This window comes from Ornithodoros turicata, chromosome 3, assembly GCF_037126465.1.
Source record: "Ornithodoros turicata isolate Travis chromosome 3, ASM3712646v1, whole genome shotgun sequence".
Classification (NCBI taxonomy): domain Eukaryota; kingdom Metazoa; phylum Arthropoda; class Arachnida; order Ixodida; family Argasidae; genus Ornithodoros; species Ornithodoros turicata.
Window position 1 is genome coordinate 40,720,285 of NC_088203.1, and position 16,857 is coordinate 40,737,141.

The following is a 16,857-nucleotide window of genomic DNA, read 5'->3' on the forward strand; positions in this document are numbered from 1 at the left end:
TCTCTTTCAAGCAATTCCTTTCCCCTTTCAAATGCTACCCTTGCTTGCTCCTCTTGAAACTCTGTTCTTGAAACTGTTCTTCTTTTGGAACTCAAACAGCATCTTCTGCTGGTGGCCCCCCGTGGTCCGCTTCCGCTTGCGGGATGGTGGTGCCCTTTCGGAGTTTCCAGCTGGGAAATGGGGCATGTTAACAGTAAGCTTACTGGGTGTCACTTGTGCATCTACGTGAATAAAAGCACAGACTTGATTTTTGTTGTAGTATCAAGTGTCAATGTCGGGTACTGTATGTCGTTAGGACACAGTAAGTATAAAAAGGTGAAATAAAAAGTAACAAAGAGGATGGAGGCAAAGTGATCGAGCACTTAGGCTTTAAATGTCACTGGCATGAGTAGGTGTTAAATGAAGTGTGTTCCAGTATTTTTAGACTTACATCCACTCTGCCCATGTGGAGTAGACGCCCCTGAAGCACATTCTTCATCTTGTTCATCATCAGAGGCATCTGAAACAGACAGTACTTTTATACCACAACACAAAGATTTAACAATAGAAAGCAAGAACACCAAGCGGTGGACAGTACACTGTTAAAAAAGACCGTAAATTTACGGAACGCCGCAAACGGAACCAGAGCTTCTCTTTTTCATTGCTGCTCCAATTCCGTAGCGGCACATGAACCGTTGCTATCCCGTCGTCTTTTCCAGGAATGAGTAGAGCAATATCGCAGAAAATGAAATATTTTGTTCAGACCACGTCACGATTATACTAGCAGAAATATGAAAATATGGCATGTCTTCAGCGAAGCACATATTTACCGTTTTTGAACGATCCAACAGTGATATCGCAAGATTCGGGCCAAACTCTTTGCTCGGATGAATGTGGCAGGCTCAAGGACGCCGGCGTCTCGCCGTCAGCGAGTGCGCAGCGCGGAGCAATACAGCATTGTCACCAGAGCCGCTAACTGGAAGCCCGCGAAATTCTTTCCTCGTAGACGCATGAGACGCTCCGTGAAGGTTTAAAGTAGCACAGAAGTCATTTTTAACACCCAGTTTTCTTCTTATAAAACTGTTAAGTTTGTCAGTAAGATGCACCATGCGAAGTAATTTACACCACAGAGTCATAATTATCGCAGAAACTGAATTTAAAATATGCCGCAAAAAGCGACCGTGCGCAACGGTGGTGAAGAGCAGTACCAGCCTGTGATCTGCCTGGAACCTCGCGCTGACGCTATAAGGACTCGCTCGCTGATTGGCCTAGAAAAATGTTGTCTGCTACTCTGCTGTCGTCTGCTACTCGGCTGTTCGGGGTTCTGATAAAGCCTTTCTCCTTGCTCGGTAAAGCTTCGGGCGCTCCTTGTATCCCCAATTCTCCGGGAAAACTGCAAAACAGGTTTACGGCGGCAAAGGAACAATGCGCTGACCCCCACTGATCGGCAAACCAGAACGAGTCTCCTTATGCCGTCATCGGTGACGTGCCATCATACCTCCTCATCCTCGTTATAGCTGGAGTGGCGAGTTAAGGGTGAAGGCGCGGAGCTATGTTTATGTGAGTTTTTTTCTGGGAAACAAATTGCACACATCAAAACCTTTCGCGCTATTCGGTATAATGACACACACACTTTCATCAGATGTCTTAATCTAACATTTTTTTGGATGGCCCTCTGTACTCCTTTAAGTGTTTGGAAGTGCATCTAGTGTTTGGTCTTTGGCCGGCTGTACCCCAACAAAGCAAAGGTGAGTTCAAAACCTGTTTCGTTGTTCCACCACTACACCAAGTCAAATACGAGCAACACTTGTAAGCATGGTTGCAAAAATTGTTTCGTTGCATACGCGTCTCAGCAACGGTGTGCAACAGCAGGAAAGCAATGTCTGTGTGTGTCACTGTGTGTAGATCATGAGTAGAAACGTAGAGAGTTGCCTAACGTTCAGTCGTTCAGGGGGAGGCTACTGAAACAATTTGTGTTTTGCTGTGATCTCGCACAAAAAATTGATAAATGTTGTGACTCTATTTCCCCCCCTTGGAGCTGGAGTAAACGGAATTCCTCTGTTGTGGAATGTTCACCTGAAAGTGTCCCAATCTCCAAAGTGGATATCATTCCGATATGGCCGGTTATACTTTCCATTGAAATCTGTTGCATTTGCACTATATAGGAAGGTCTCCTGTTTGCAAAATTCCGATCCTCTACAGTTTGCAATTCATCAAAGAGGTCACATTTCACAGTCTTTCCAAACAAATGTACCTTTCACTAGTCTTAGCGGCGTCAAAATTTTCACCAGTAACTGTTTCATGCTCGCACAGCTGAAGGCTGTTTATAAATGAATCCCTTTTTTGCACTCTCTTGGTAGGTGATATACGGGTGCACTTAGTTGCTGCAGAAATTTTCTTCTCGTCGAGCTCTTTTCGACCATCTGCTATCACATGAAGATTTTGCAAGTGGTGTTCCTTGTACCATAGAGGGACGTAATGCCGCTTCCAAGAACTATAGAACCAATTCCTCCATGAGTCATCCTGACGAAACGCCAACACATTCAACACAAAAAGTATTGTCTTGAAAGTTTTGTTCTGTGGCTTCTTGCAGCCAGCCGTGGGGACAGTCAAGAAGCAGATATTGCACGCTGACAACATCACCTCACCACAGATGCATCGTGCACTGTGAGTTGACAGTCCTTCTTGTGTGCTTCGACAATCACTATTCTTGGGACTCAACATACAACAGGACGCTATCTTGTGGTCTCCAGAGACGAGTACGACCTGCGCTATGGGAAACCGGTACACATATTTGTGGAAAGTGGCCCTGAGGTGATGCCAATTTTTCTTTTTCGCGTAACACCATCAAGCTTTCTACCAGACCTCAGGCTATACCATCTTGAATCTCAGAGACAAGTGTATATTGTTGTGTGCGACCCTCAGAGTTAATGGACAGTCATCCATATTCAGCTTATGAAGTAATAAACTCTGTTGTTGTCTCCCTCAGAATATCACTGGTCAGCCATGATTATGGAGGTATATATAGTCTGTTTAACCAAATTTTTGCAAAATATATACGCTACTTCCGGTTTTGCTTAATAACTTGGTTTTCTGACACAGAAAGTTCCATATGAGAGGTACATATCTTTCCCTGTGCATGCTACAGTTGTTGCAATATATGTGTGGTTTTCAGAGCTTGCTCAATGCTGCTTCTTTTTCTCTTTCTTTCTTGTTTACTAGACGTTTCTGAAGATCAGGAGTAGAGATCACAAAACGAAAAACTTTGTGTCAGTAACATGTCTTGAGGAGCTAATCAGAGTTGCTGTGGGTCATGGAATTTGTCAGGAGGGCAACGTACAGGTATGCCACTTTTGTTATAACGTTTATAACGCTCGTATGAGCTTCAATTGCATTGTTGTTCTAAAAATCTTTGTAACACCAGTTGTTTCTTTCTAGGTGTATTTAATGGATGAGTTATCACTTCGCTCTATAGTTGCTGGTGCTGAGAAATGCCTCGATGACATTTTCATTGTTAAAAATGGACTATGGAAACAAGGTATAGTGCATACATCTCCAGATGCCACTTTGCCCTCTTGCTTGGGGCTTTAAGTGCCATTTTTTGTTTTGCTTTCCTGTTTAGGTCAGTCAACATGTGTGAGTGCACCTTCACCAATCCCACAAATGCCTCTGCTCTCACGAATTTATTACCCTTGGGAGCGCCTCAGCAAGGCAGTACTTGATGCATTGGAATCAGACAACGTTCTGCTTCCCTCTCAACGACAGGAAGTGACACACATGGCAGCGTCATGGCCCTGCATATCCATTGAAGGTGGGAGGCACTCCTGATATTTATTCACAGGTATATTTGCTGTTTGCATGGCTTACCTGGATAGAGTACGGCAGATATAAAAAAATGTTGTGACATGTATTGAAATGTTGTAGGAGAGCATATCACATACTGGTGAAAGAAACTCACGTGATGTAGTAGAGTAACAAAAAACTGGTTTGGAAGTTTAGATGGTGCTCTAGCTTAGATTATTTGCGGGCCTGTCTTGCAAGAACCCTCCTTATATTATACTACATATTTACTCGGCTGGTACGATACATACTGCACTAAATACAGCAGGCGATGTAACACATACGTATAGTAGAGGCCATATCAACTGCTGACCTTTCAGAGACATTCATATGCTTCACATATGGTGGTGTCTCTCCCATGCTGAACTATGCTCATAAGCATGTTTCACGGATGAAAAAAAATCCTATCTATGTGCTCAGAAATTTGTTGTGCCACTTGCAGTGGTGGACGTGTAGTGTTCTTCATAAACTTATTTGGAATAGTTGGTAGAGAAATGGAGTGATTGTCCTGATCATTACATCATGTGAAACTAAGAATATTTCATGCAATTATTTTGAATACTCATAAGGAACTTTTATTAACTAGGTTGTGATTTTAGGCATCTGGTTGGTATCATTGAGAACGAAGGGAACAGGCATAAAAAAATCAAGAGGGCTACATACATAAATGCGTGAGGCAACGAGGGCCGCAGATGAATATAGCAAGAACTGCGAACATGTAAGTTGTAAATGCTTCCTTCGAGCATATTACATTTCTTTATTCATCAAATAATTTAATTTATTGTGGAAGTATTATGACTAAGGAGGCTCAGTAATGCTTTCTTTTCTTTTCAGCTCATGTGATACATAGCGGTCAAATGTTCTGCCACCAAAGTCATGCACAAGTTCTTTGTAGTCTTTTCGGTAATTTCCAAAATAAAGGGTTATTATTGAAAAGCTATCCTCTCTGGACACACAAAGCATGAGAATTGAACAATTAACAATGAAACAAAATCTCTGGACATCTCACATTGATCATAAGGACTGTAAAGGAAAACAACAGGAAACAAGCTAGCATCATGGTCGACAGCATTTATCCCTGTTTTAAAGCGGAATCATCGTTTCATTACTGCACAGGGCCCCGTCATTATAATTAGTGAATTGCTGCCGTAATGAAGAGGCACCATCATGAGTACAGTTTCCTATAGTTACTGATATATAGCAGTACCTTGCCCAAACGGCACTTCAGCCGTGATGATGTACTATTTACTGAGTGGTAGCCGTTGGCAGTTCACAACAGACTCAACACCGTTTTTGTCAGTTACGGGTGTACTCCTGTACATTCGCCGTCTACCATCAGAGCCGTAACGGAAGACTATGGGGACTTGGCTGGCATCAACGGATAGCAGCATTCGGTCCAGTTTTGAAACGGAATATTTTCTTACAGTATACTTTGACGTACTAGGTGTTTGCATGCTGCTTTAAAAGCATCTCTATCACGAGTTCCATGATTAACACAACTGACAGGGGCAAGAAGTAGAAATCAGCACTGTTCTAATGGATCGCGCAACTAGAACACATGGGACGGGACACTGTGGAAATATCAAACCACATTTGATTGAAAGCTCAAACAATTGATTGAATTTTGCGATAGAGGCACGAAAACGCAAACAAATGACGGGACACGACCACAAAGTTGGCCTTCGCCTCCATCCCTTCTGGTGCAACCAGCTGAGATGGGGCAATTTTCTAGTGACATAGGAACAATGTTGCCAATTCGAACAAAACGAAAAGCATAAATTATGAACACTTCACTTAGCTTCACGTGCATCCTTTACGGCCAGATGCCAATACGTTTGTTTTACTTTTCTGGACGCTATACACACATTATATCCGTGCGCGTACATGGGGATTTGTACTTGCTATGTAGGGAGTCTGTCCCTGCAGGCGACTCGGCAGCAGAATCAACGCCGTATGCTTGCGCTTGAACCAGCGGTCGGTGGTTGAGCAACGCGCTCATATGCGCGTACCACTTCCAAGTGGATGGCGATGCCCCACTTTTCTCTTGCTCAAGTCGTTCCTACGTTACCAGAAAACTCCGAATAAGGTCACACGATCGAACAGTCTTCCCTTGGAACTGGAAAAAGCGAGAACCTGGCGAGTGCGCTCTATCCCATACAGGCGTTCCTAACTTTCATAAGGCAGCCACGGAAAGTTGCCACACAGTTTCCAGCATTGCAACTTTCTTTCTTTTTCTCCGTTTCAAGGGGGGGGGGATTCAATTTTAGATAGTTGAAATTCTCACAGCAGGCTAATTCCAGCGAATTTCGACCAAGCAAGGAACCTGACCACCTCCAATTTTTTTAAAATATATTCCTCAGGGGACGGGAAATGATGAAAAATGCGCCTTTATTTAAGCCCCAACCTTCAGCCATTTTCGAGGGAGAGGGGGAGAAAGAAATTGGTCGAAATGTGACCCAGTCGTTTCGGGCTACTTCGCGGGCTTCTCAGTTGAGAACTATACGGTTCTAAGAGACACAATTTTTTTCACCTGCTCACTCCTACATGGACAACACACTTTCTTCTTCCCGCCCATTTGTAACTGAAAGTTTTGGGGGGTTTCGCAAAAAAATGGCAAAGTCGCAAGAAAACGCGAAAAACGCCGTCTTTCGGAGCCTTCCTGTACTGACGCCGTTTATCAGAGAATAATGAAACCTACACCATTCCTTTCGTCATTGCATGCCCTATCTGTTGATACATTTTCATTGTTCTAGAGTTAATTTGCTAGAAGCAGATTGTAATAATCCCACAGGCGGTGTCGTGATTTAGCTCTATTTCGGCCGGCGCTAGCAAAAAAATGGCCATCAAAAAGTTGCCACGATTTTTTTATATGTTGCGCAGAAACCCTTTATTAACACACAGAAAAAAATTGAGATTCGTATTTGATTATCGGTGACGCTACGATTTTTTAAAGTGACAGTATGCACGAGCGTTGCGCGCTGCCCCTATAGGCGGTACTCTCCCGCAGCTGGTCGGCGTTACGGTCGCCAAGGGCGGACGCGATTTAGAAAAATCTAGTTAAAAACGCGGTTATGGGGCTGTTATGGCAGCTGTCGTGGTAAGCTCGAAGTTTGCACAGTACGTGCACACGCATTCCTCCCTGCATGGGCTAATACTAACCCACTTGGGGCGAATGAAGTAAAATTTGTTCAAGCTAAGCCTTATGTCTGGATACTTGTTCCTAAATTTTGTGTAGGCTTCGCGGATTGAACAAGTCATGTACCTCTTAGCTTTTGTGAGTTTCTGGCCTCCTCCTTTAGCGTGCACGACATCAGTTGATCTTGGGCTCTGAACTGCGCAGCCCAGCTCACCCACCGTATAGAAGCTGGTTGCTCTCGCCAGAATATCGTCCGTCAGAGCACTGCGCTCGTAAGGGGGGGGGGGATATATGTAATAAACGAAAAGGAAAAAAAAACGGGGGAAAGGTCAGCCAAACGGGACGTCGGCTTGCTATTCCGGAAAGAAAGAGGTAAATAAAGAAAGAAAATTGAGAAATGAGACATAAATAAAAAGGAAAGAAAATAATGAAAGAAGTAAGAAGGGAAAGTAAGAAGGGAAAATAACGAAAAAAGTAAAATAAATTAATAAAGAAAATTAAGCAATAAGAAATAAATAAAAAGAAACGAAAAGGGTCAGGCAATGCCCACACATCTTTTACCGCGACCAACTTCTGGGACTTCTTAATCATGTACCGGGTTGCTTCAGGAACGATTGCTTCGACGTCGTGCTCTGACATCGATGCATAAAGAAGCGTAAGAATTTTGCATCGCTGTTGCAGTGATTTACTTGCTCTGTAGGCCATCCTTATATTTCCCAACCACACTGGGCAGAGCTGGCAGTTGCTATTCGATGTACCGGGAAGGGAGACGTCGAACGCTGCTTCAATCTGTCGACGTGCCTTAACACCTAGAGCTTCCGAAACTTCGGAGTTCTTCCTTTTAACGTACGATGTGGAGGTCTTCTTGCGCTTTCTCACTGGTGTCACGCCGATGCCTTGCGACGTTATCAATCGATTGTTTTCATCAAGCGCTTCGTCTTCCGTTGAAAACGGATCATCTTTCGTGCTGGTGTTGGATGACGTGGACGTTGAGGGTTGTTGTGATTCACATAACCTATGGAAGCTCACAAAGCAGTTTGGCACAACCTATCTGATTCCCGGACATCACCTGCGTCTTCGGCACCAAGTACAGCTTTCAGGGCGTCAACACCAATCCGAGTCATGCATTGGAAGTCCTTAGTACGGCTTTTTTTTTCTTCTTGTGCTTGTGCAAATATAGTCTGCACAGTAGACCCGTTTGCTGCTGTAGGCAGAACTCATGTCTCATGCGTAAACGTCGGGACTACAAGGCGAGTCTGAAACAGCCGCGGCAAAAACTTGGGTGGTGACAATTTAGGCGCCGTCATTCACACAGGTCAACCGCGTGATCCAGTCTTGACTAATTTTGGCGACGAGCGATACTTGTCAATATTCTCCGTCAAGGCCAGCTTTAGGTTGGTGCCTTTGAACAAAAAAGCAGCGACTCTTGGAAGCTGCCAATGAGGCATCATCACTGGTTGGTCCAAAAGGTTGGTCATTGAGAAAGCTTTAGACATAAGGTTTCACGCGGTCTTGAGGAAACACGAACTCTGATGATATGTATCAATGGTGTCAGCGGTTCGGATATGAGCCATAACCGCGTTTTAAACTTGATTTCACTGAATCGCGTCCGCCCTTGGCGACCGTAACGCTGACCAGCTGCGGGAGAGTACCGCCTTTACGGGGAAGTGCATTCTCATCACAGCATAGAATTTTACAATGTTCATAATGAGATATTCACTATGGGTTTGACGGCCAACATTCTCAAGGCTTCACCTAGCCAGTAATGGGAAAAGTACGTCTCAAAATTATACTTAAAGTAAAGTACAAGGTACTTGGCGTCATTAGTACTTGAAGTACAGTACAAGTACCCAATTCCAAATGTAGTTCAAGTAAAGTACAAAATACTAGGCAAAGTACTTCAAGTATTGCTCAAGTACATTGAATTTAATTTGTATTACATTGCATTTCACTGTTTAGTATATGTGTCTTGTCTGTTTGGCAAAACTGTAGCGAACATTTTTGACAAATGCTCTAAAGCCATAAAGTCCTAGGTTAAGTGCTAACCCGTGAATATGAACTTAACCAGATGGCATAATTTGCAGCTACATGGAAAGAGGTAATGGGTCGTCTGGGCTGTGATTGTGCCTAGTGTGGTGTTCCGGTACTAATCCTCTGCTATAACAGGCTAGGAAATTTCAAGGGGGGAAAGAAGTACAGGCCAACGGAGATTATATATTTCTGGGCATTCCATGCTGCTTTTTGAAATCATGTTTAAAAAAAGAATATGAAGAAAGTAAAAAAGGATGAAGCACAATGTAAGCCATCATTTTATACGACTGTGATCTGCAGCAATGTAATTCATGTGATCAATTAAAACAAAACGTAAAATGTCAAAAATGAAAGCATGTGTCTTTCAGAATGTTCATCATGTAATGCGATCACACATTGTGATATAAAATGATTATTAATTGCCAATGAAGGGAACAATATGAAAAAAGCATAGAACCCTGCATTGTAAGAACTGAAACGACAATTGACCAAGTCATTGTGCTGCCGGTTGCAGTGTCATAATGTGTGGATGTCTGTGCATTCCATTCGTTTTACATAGTCATAGAAGTGTTGATACTTTTTCCACGTTCCAAGCCTCTCAACAATAAATTTGCTTCAACAAATATGCTCTTTAAGAGCACAAAAATACTTTTTGGTAAAATGTCAGACTGGGACTCTTAGTACTGCATCCCACTAAAGGCATTGATGGGCATTTGATGATCATTATTGATACTCTTTTGTGACTTTTTGTCTGGAGCCCAAGTTTGTGTACTTAAAGGGACTATCGCATCCGTCCCGGTTGATTTCGAAACTATAGCGCCTTTTCACTCGTCGTTCGTCGCCAACAATTACACAAAAAGTCCGACACGAAGAAGTGGAGTAGTTTCTGTGCAGTTTGATGGAAAACATAGCCGTAGCAGACGACGGACGTTGAGGGTTTTCTGGTATTCCCTCTCCGCAAACGTCACGCAGCCGCACCAATCAGGGAGCGACTGTCGGGACGTCGTCTGCCTGGGAAACCGCGTAGAGCCTAGCTGTGATCATGTCGGACGTCGAAAGCGAAAGTTTTTCCTCGTCGCTGCTGGATGAATTCAGTGAGGACAGCTCGGACGACGTGGTGTCAGACGATGATCCGTATTCAACGGACCCACTTCCGCTTCATCCTCCGATCAACAGGGATGCAGTTGTTCGCGAAGTCACGCAAAACGATGACTTTCGGTAAGTCAGATTATCACATTGTACGCATCGCACCCACTGCAATTACGCTATCAACCGATTGTTGTACTGGTACTTGAAAAACGACAGGTGTCTGTGCGGCGTCTGCAGTCCGGAGCAACCAGACGAATACTTGTGCTGCACCTCAGTGAGCCAGGTTGCAGCTCTGTGTGACAGTGCTGGCGTGCAGTGCATCACCGAGCACCGTCTGTTCCACGACTACTGTCTGCGGAGGGAAATGCTGGCGGTGAATGCACGCCAGTACTGCCGCTACGACTATCGGCTGCGGCTGTTGGATCCGACAAACAACAGGTATGTCGTTTCCTAGGGCGGGTACGGTAATAGTCCCTTACAGCAACCACAGCTGTATTTTAACCGATATGTAGGAGTTTCATCTTTTAATGCAACCTTTAATGCAATGTTCTATAGATATGTTGGAATATACTAGGATATTTGCAGTTGTCTTTTGGTCACCTCTTATGTATGCGAGTTGGTCATCCTTTTTTGCTGCAGTATCGCTGAAATTGACTTGCCTTATATCTTTACATAGGTGTCTGAGGTTCACAGCCTACTCTATATTTGCCAGTTGGGTCTGGGGCTACCTCGGACCTAGAAATAGGCGACAAATTCCAGGCTGCGCTGTGCGAGCGATTCGAAGAGAGCACCCGTCGCCTTCATACCAAGGGTTTCTTTCTTAAGAATGGTATGTTTTCAGCATACATATATTATATGCATCTGCTGGCTGCTTCCCTTTTCATGGTTATACCTTCATATTAACAAGGCTGTATACTTCAGTGAACATAAAAGGAGTAGGTAAGCTAGAGGGTGTCGACCTGATATTATTGGCGTGAGTGTACATTCCTGTACATTTATCACACTGTAAGGCTTCAAAGCCACATACCTCACTTCCTTTTTTTGAAACATCTAACTCATTAAGCTAATGCTCATAAAAAGATCATGTACATTTTTTCAAATGTGATGAAAATCATGAGCCACAAGCTGCAGTGTCGAAAGCAGTACATGCACCACACATACCGAAAAACCTCCCGGATAGCACGAATATAAATTATTTCGTGTTTTTCGTTTTAATATTTCTTTTGCATAACAAAATGCTACAGTGGTATTTAATATCCATGCACAGATGGTGATGATACTGTTGTTCACAATTTCAGTAGATTCCAGGCTGCTGTCTTCTCAGAACTGCCCATGTGCTGGAATGAAAAAAAAAAGTTAACTTGGTTATAATAAAATATAGTTTTGCAATTCAGCATATCCATAAGACTTCTTTTCGTACAACCGGTACTGCTGAAAGGGGCTGCCGCATCCGTCCCAATTGATTGTGCCACTGCTGTGACATTTTTTTCTACGTTGCTCACTGACAATCATGTGGGCAAGAGCGGATGACGGATATTAGAGTATTTCAAAATTCCTTCTCTGAAAATTGGAGCAAACGTCACACACACAAGGCTGATAGCTGCTGAGAGTGACAAATTTGTCTTCAGCTGTTTATGGAAGTGAATTTTGGCCAAGTTAACTGTTAAGCGACGACTAACGTACACACATGGATGCGATAGTCCCTTTAATGATTTTAGTTATGCAGTTATCAAAATGGGTTTGAGAATTAATATGCAATGTCATATGAGGTGGGTTGATCTACAAGCAACGCTTGTCTTTGCGTAAAGCATTGGTTGGCCATGAAAAGGGCCGTTTGTGATGTCATATGTCAAGATGGCCAGCTGTCCGTGGTCCTCAGCCGGTGTGGACATGGCCTACTTTCCCTTCTGGAACCTACATGTAAAATCCAGAATAGAGTTAAGTCATCAGGAGCAAGCAGGTTGGGTGCAACTTGGTAGAACCAATATTTTGCGTACCGTGTTTGGTGTTGTTCCACAGCTTGCCTAAGAGTTGGCTTCTCGCCATATGTTGCTGAACGAGCTGGCCGAGTTTCTGCAGCTGCTGACTGCGTTTGGTGTTCTTGAATGCGAGTCAGAACCTCTGCAATCAGTGTTGCCGCATAATCTGTTGATGGATAAGCATAGGTTGACAATAAATGTGTTAGGTGAACTTGAAGGACTATGCTCAATACTGGGTGTTTTTATGGAAAAGCTATGGGAGCAGCACAGACATCACTTTTCCCAATTGAGTTATACTGCAAGGCGGACATCATTTGGAAGGGGGTATATGTGACCTTTGAGCAAAAGCAAGCAGAACAGGAGAAAATCCACATTGAAAGCCATTCTATCTTTTAAAAATCCTTAAAAGCATGCCGTGAAATATCTATTGCTGAATTTTGGTATGCAGATGATGAGAGACTGAAAAAGTGCTCCTCAAGAGCCATCTACGGCAACAGAAGTGGCTTATTTAGCCAGTAGATCAGCACCTACTCTGATGATTTCCATTACTTCAAATTATGTCGAGCTCTTGCATGAAGTGAGCGCTGTGCTTCCTGCATTCCCCGCCAGCGTGGTTTCAGCTCATTTTCATATCAATATTCAAGGATGGATATTTTAAGGCACATGTGTATTTTAGGATTTGTTAGACCTGAAATAGCTCTAAACAAGGATACCCTCATTCCGCTTGCTTTTGTCTGGAATCACCTAATTAAATTTTTTAAAGTAATCAGGCAAAAATGAGATCTATATATGCTGCTCTCATAGCTTTTCAATAAAAAAATGGAAAGGATAAAACACTCTATAACTAGCGCTATCTTCAAACTAGCCACAATAACTACATCCATGTATTGACACAGAACATGATGCACGCAGTGGTGAAAATATACCATAGGTAGCATTTTCTTTGAGGGGTACGGCCACCCACGTCTTTTTCAGCTTGGATGGCTTCAGTCGGAACTGCTTGGAGCCCTCTCTTTCCACTTGCACATGGTCAGCATTCTCGTTGTAATGAAGTATTGCCAACTGTGTCCTAAAACCCAGTTTTGTAATGTAGATGGTACAGGTTCTGTATGCGTGACATGATTTTATGAAGGTTTAATACCTGGCTACCATCCCCTCATCAGAAAACGAATAGGATTTCGGAACAAAGTGGTTCAGGACACTGTGGTATGACTCCAGGCCATATGTCTGTTGTTTTGCAGAAAGCATAGGGACATCCCTGAGCAGTGCGGGTGCTATCAAGGTGTCCTTGACCTTTGCGTACGTCTCACTATCTGTAATTGTAAATGATAACTTTGTTGACAGAGCTAGAATTAAGCTTAACAAAACTACTAGTCCTTCTTGAGAAAGCGTGAGCGACCGACAACAGAAAAAAAAAAAACAAAAACAAAAAACAGACACAACAAGCCACTTGTGTTGTGCTTGCTTTCCCTTGTCACTCGCTGGTCAGGCTTCCTGACATTGGAGTTCATCCACCAGCTCGACCACTTATTATGTAAAATTACCTATAAGCTCGATGCTTGGAGATGCAACCACGACATAGCACACGACTGAACTCGTGGGTGTAAGAAAGGGATAAATCAACTTGTCCACTCTTTAGTATTTTTGTTGCTATGTCTACGTACTAGTACATGCCTGCCGAAGAAAATTTAGGACCATGGTGCTATTTATTGGGCCCTCTACAGGAGGGCAAGCAATGAAAAATCCATGTGTGTCAATGGGATGAGCAGTGCAATAAGGCTCCTTTCCTACACACGCATAATAATGGTGTAGCTTAAATTTTGATACAACGCGGAAATTAACTTCAGCTTCCACTCAAAAAACCTACCTCACGTGATTGTGTCAGCAGGGCTAATAAGCACTGTATATAATTTAAAAAAATGCATTCATCAACAGGCACACTCTTGAAAATGGTGTCCTAAGATTAACTGCACAGTGTGACTTATTAAAGTCATACTGTACAGTTAATCTTAGAACACCATTTTCAAGAGTGTGCTGGTTTAATGCCACAATCAGCCTCGTCGGGTCACTTCACCCTGCCTGTCATCGCCATCGTTCAGCCACTGAGGTCTGAGTTGTGAGAACTGTATTTTTTAAGCACCAAAACCATTTACATGCAGTGCTATATTTAAGAAAGGGTTAAGCAGTTTTCCTGAATTTTGTTCAGTTCCAGCTAAATCACACTTCCCAAAACAATGATAACAGGGCATGCATGTAGAGTAGACACACGCATATGTGTCACACATTTTGCATTTGTGTTACTCCAGAAAACCCAGATGCAATTACTTTACCAAATATTCATTTAAAGTTTTCTCAGAGATTTCTTGAGTTATCGCCTGACTGCACCCATTGGTTTATTTATTTGTACTTACCTTCTTTGAGCCATTCTCGTGGTTCTGAAACTGGGGCATGATAACAAACTGGGTACAGTGGGTTGTCATGCTCATGGACATCGACAATGTGGTTCACTGCCGATACCCACTTCGCCAGACAAAGGTCACCACTTTCCCCACTGTACTTTGGACACCAGTATATGTGTCGGATAAGGCTCTCTATCCAGAACTTCACAACGTGGTGCTTTGTGGAGCGGCTTAGAGACACAAGCTTTTTCTTGATCCCTGTTCAAAGTTACCACATGAGTTTGAATACCGAAAGCAACTTCCCATGCTTGTTGAGAGTGCTCACCTTTCGCAACGTGCCACACGTCAAAACGGTGTTTGATGTGTGGACACAATTCCCTTAACACAGACTTTATTGCAGTGTGGCGGTCAGTCACTATGGTGTCCACAACCATGTCATGTGCTTCAAGGTAGGCAAGGCAGTTCTTTAGACCATGTACCTCCATGGCATTGCTGCTTGAGACTTCTGTTGACTGTTACATAAAACACCAAGATCGACGTATTACACATGTTATACCCATATACAGGGTAGTGTTGCACCCTAGAGGTATGGTCATTTGACAACAGAAACAACAGAGCTATGTTTTGATGTGCTCAATTAGGCTGTGGAACTTCAACACTTGTAGGCCTGTACAGCGTCAACACTTCTTCCACTCTCTGAATAGCAGCAATTAGTCCTGAGCTCGTAGTGTTAAGGATTTTAGTACAACATTGTGAGGAAGCTCTGCCAGTTCCGCAATGAAAAAACCACTTAATTAGAACCACATTTTTTTAGGGAGAAACTGGATTAAGGCCAAAAATTGGAAGCTTGAAAGTAAATATCGGGTATTACCCGAAAAAGTATGAATTGCATGATGCAATGTTTACGATACTGTTACAGAAAGATTTGGTATGAGATACCTTGACCAATTCAAAGTGGGGATGATCCTATTGGCAACTGTCTCAAGCAGTGTGTAAGTGCCATAGAGGGCTGTGTGGCCTGGCGAATCACATCTGCCATCTCCCGCAAGGGTCAGGGGCACTGGGCGGAGCCGGTCCAGTAGCTCAGCTTGTCTGCTCAGGAAGACCTACAACAGTTGTAGATAAGATAAGATCACATACTAAAAGGAACATTGGGTGAAAACATTCTGTGACTTTCGAGCTACCGCTAGGATATGTTACTTGTTTTCTTGAACGATAATAGGCACATTCTTTATAAATGTACTCACATCATTCACGGCAGGAAAGAGGTGCTGTTTCTGTGTTCTGAAGTACTGCGACAAAGTCAGTGTTGGCACCTGCATCGTATGGAACATGTACAAAATGCCTTGGTTACATTAACACTAGAAAAGTGCCAGTATTTGTACCTTCATCATGGCAAACATACGAAATGCCTTGGTTATGTTCACGCCGGAAAACAGAATCGCACTACAGAGCAGAATGTTTCCGAGTGGTCTGTCTTCCACCCAAGGCTGGCTGGACCATGTACGCAGTTTCCCACAGCTGCAAGCTGTTGCTGCTCTCAGCCATGTGCCCCTTGTTGTGATGTCTGTATCAGCATCGCTGCTGCCACAAGGACACTGTGACAGGAGCTCTCGCAGACTTGACTCCGCCACCAGGAAGAGACGTTCCTCTGGATTTAGCCTGAAAAGCAGTCACATATTTCTATGTCTTAAAACACAGCATACTGGAGCATGCTGTACTTACTTCGATGCACATGGGATTTAGAATGACGTCCCTCATGTTCCTTCTCATATTCGTCACTAGGAAAAAAATAGTTGCAATGTAAGAATTCCCACGGCTTTCAAGTGCAAAGCTTACTCTTCAGTCTCTGATCCCTCTGTTAATTCAGATGAGTGGACCGTCACGTCCTTCGGATCAGGCTAGCTACATCGAGAAAGAAAAGAAGTTATTCACCTTTGCGAAACGTATATGTGTAATACAATGCTGTGTGTGAAGTAGAAAGCCTTTGCTATTCAGTCTAGGAAGGCATCTATGTCTTGGAATGCACGGCCTATTCGTCAGGGCACCACACTTTGCGGTGCTGTTTCTAGGATGACTTTTTCATAAAATCCCTGTACATCCTTCCCTGTAGGTCTGTTTCACCAAGGTTAAAATGACCTGTTCCCCAGCGTGGTCACGGTGGCCTAGTTGGTTGGCCACAGCTTCCTTACCCCTTCTGTTCCCATGTATTTTGTTGTTATAACTTCTGTCATGTCTATGTTACGTGTTATATTGCTGCTATGAGCTATCCGTGTGTATGTCTGTTGTTCTTCCTAAGCTTTTTTATCTTCAAGCTTTATCCACCACCTTGACTGCTGTTGTAACGTATGCTGTTAGCATCTGTGGTATTCATTTCAAGGTGGCTCCTATCAATTGATTGGTA

At 43.3% G+C, this 16,857-nt stretch overlaps 1 protein-coding gene and 2 long non-coding RNA genes across 3 annotated transcripts; all 3 read right to left on the bottom strand.

Annotated features, from left to right (window-relative positions):
* Positions 1 to 11,457: 11,457 nt before the first annotated feature.
* Positions 11,458 to 13,071, bottom strand: LOC135386909 (uncharacterized). Its single transcript, XR_010420705.1, has 3 exons — positions 12,981 to 13,071; positions 12,073 to 12,220; positions 11,458 to 11,989 (listed from the first exon to the last, which is right to left on the bottom strand). It is a non-coding gene; the product is annotated as an uncharacterized LOC135386909 (long non-coding RNA).
* A 117-nt stretch (positions 13,072 to 13,188) lies between these two features.
* On the bottom strand, positions 13,189 to 15,402 carry LOC135389364 (uncharacterized). The gene is made up of 4 exons (XM_064619420.1): positions 15,393 to 15,402; positions 14,779 to 14,965; positions 14,466 to 14,711; positions 13,189 to 13,367 (listed from the first exon to the last, which is right to left on the bottom strand). The coding sequence occupies exons 2-4, from the start codon at positions 14,936 to 14,938 to the stop codon at positions 13,189 to 13,191; spliced, it is 585 nt and encodes a 194-aa protein (XP_064475490.1). The 5' UTR covers positions 14,939 to 14,965; positions 15,393 to 15,402.
* Positions 15,403 to 15,417: 15 nt separating this feature from the next.
* On the bottom strand, positions 15,418 to 15,991 carry LOC135386910 (uncharacterized). Its single transcript, XR_010420706.1, has 3 exons — positions 15,839 to 15,991; positions 15,701 to 15,769; positions 15,418 to 15,559 (listed from the first exon to the last, which is right to left on the bottom strand). It is a non-coding gene; the product is annotated as an uncharacterized LOC135386910 (long non-coding RNA).
* Between the last annotated feature and the right edge of the window lie 866 nt (positions 15,992 to 16,857).

Coding starts and splice junctions, on each gene's coding strand:
- LOC135389364 (XM_064619420.1), bottom strand. CDS start 14,938: ATGGAGGTACATGGTCTAAAGAACTGCCTTGCCTACCTTGAAGCACAT. Junction 14,712..14,778: donor CGTGTGGCACGTTGCGAAAG/GTGAGCACTCTC, acceptor AACTTTGAACAG/GGATCAAGAAAAAGCTTGTG. Junction 13,368..14,465: donor ACGAGAATGGCTCAAAGAAG/GTAAGTACAAAT, acceptor TTACAATTACAG/ATAGTGAGACGTACGCAAAG.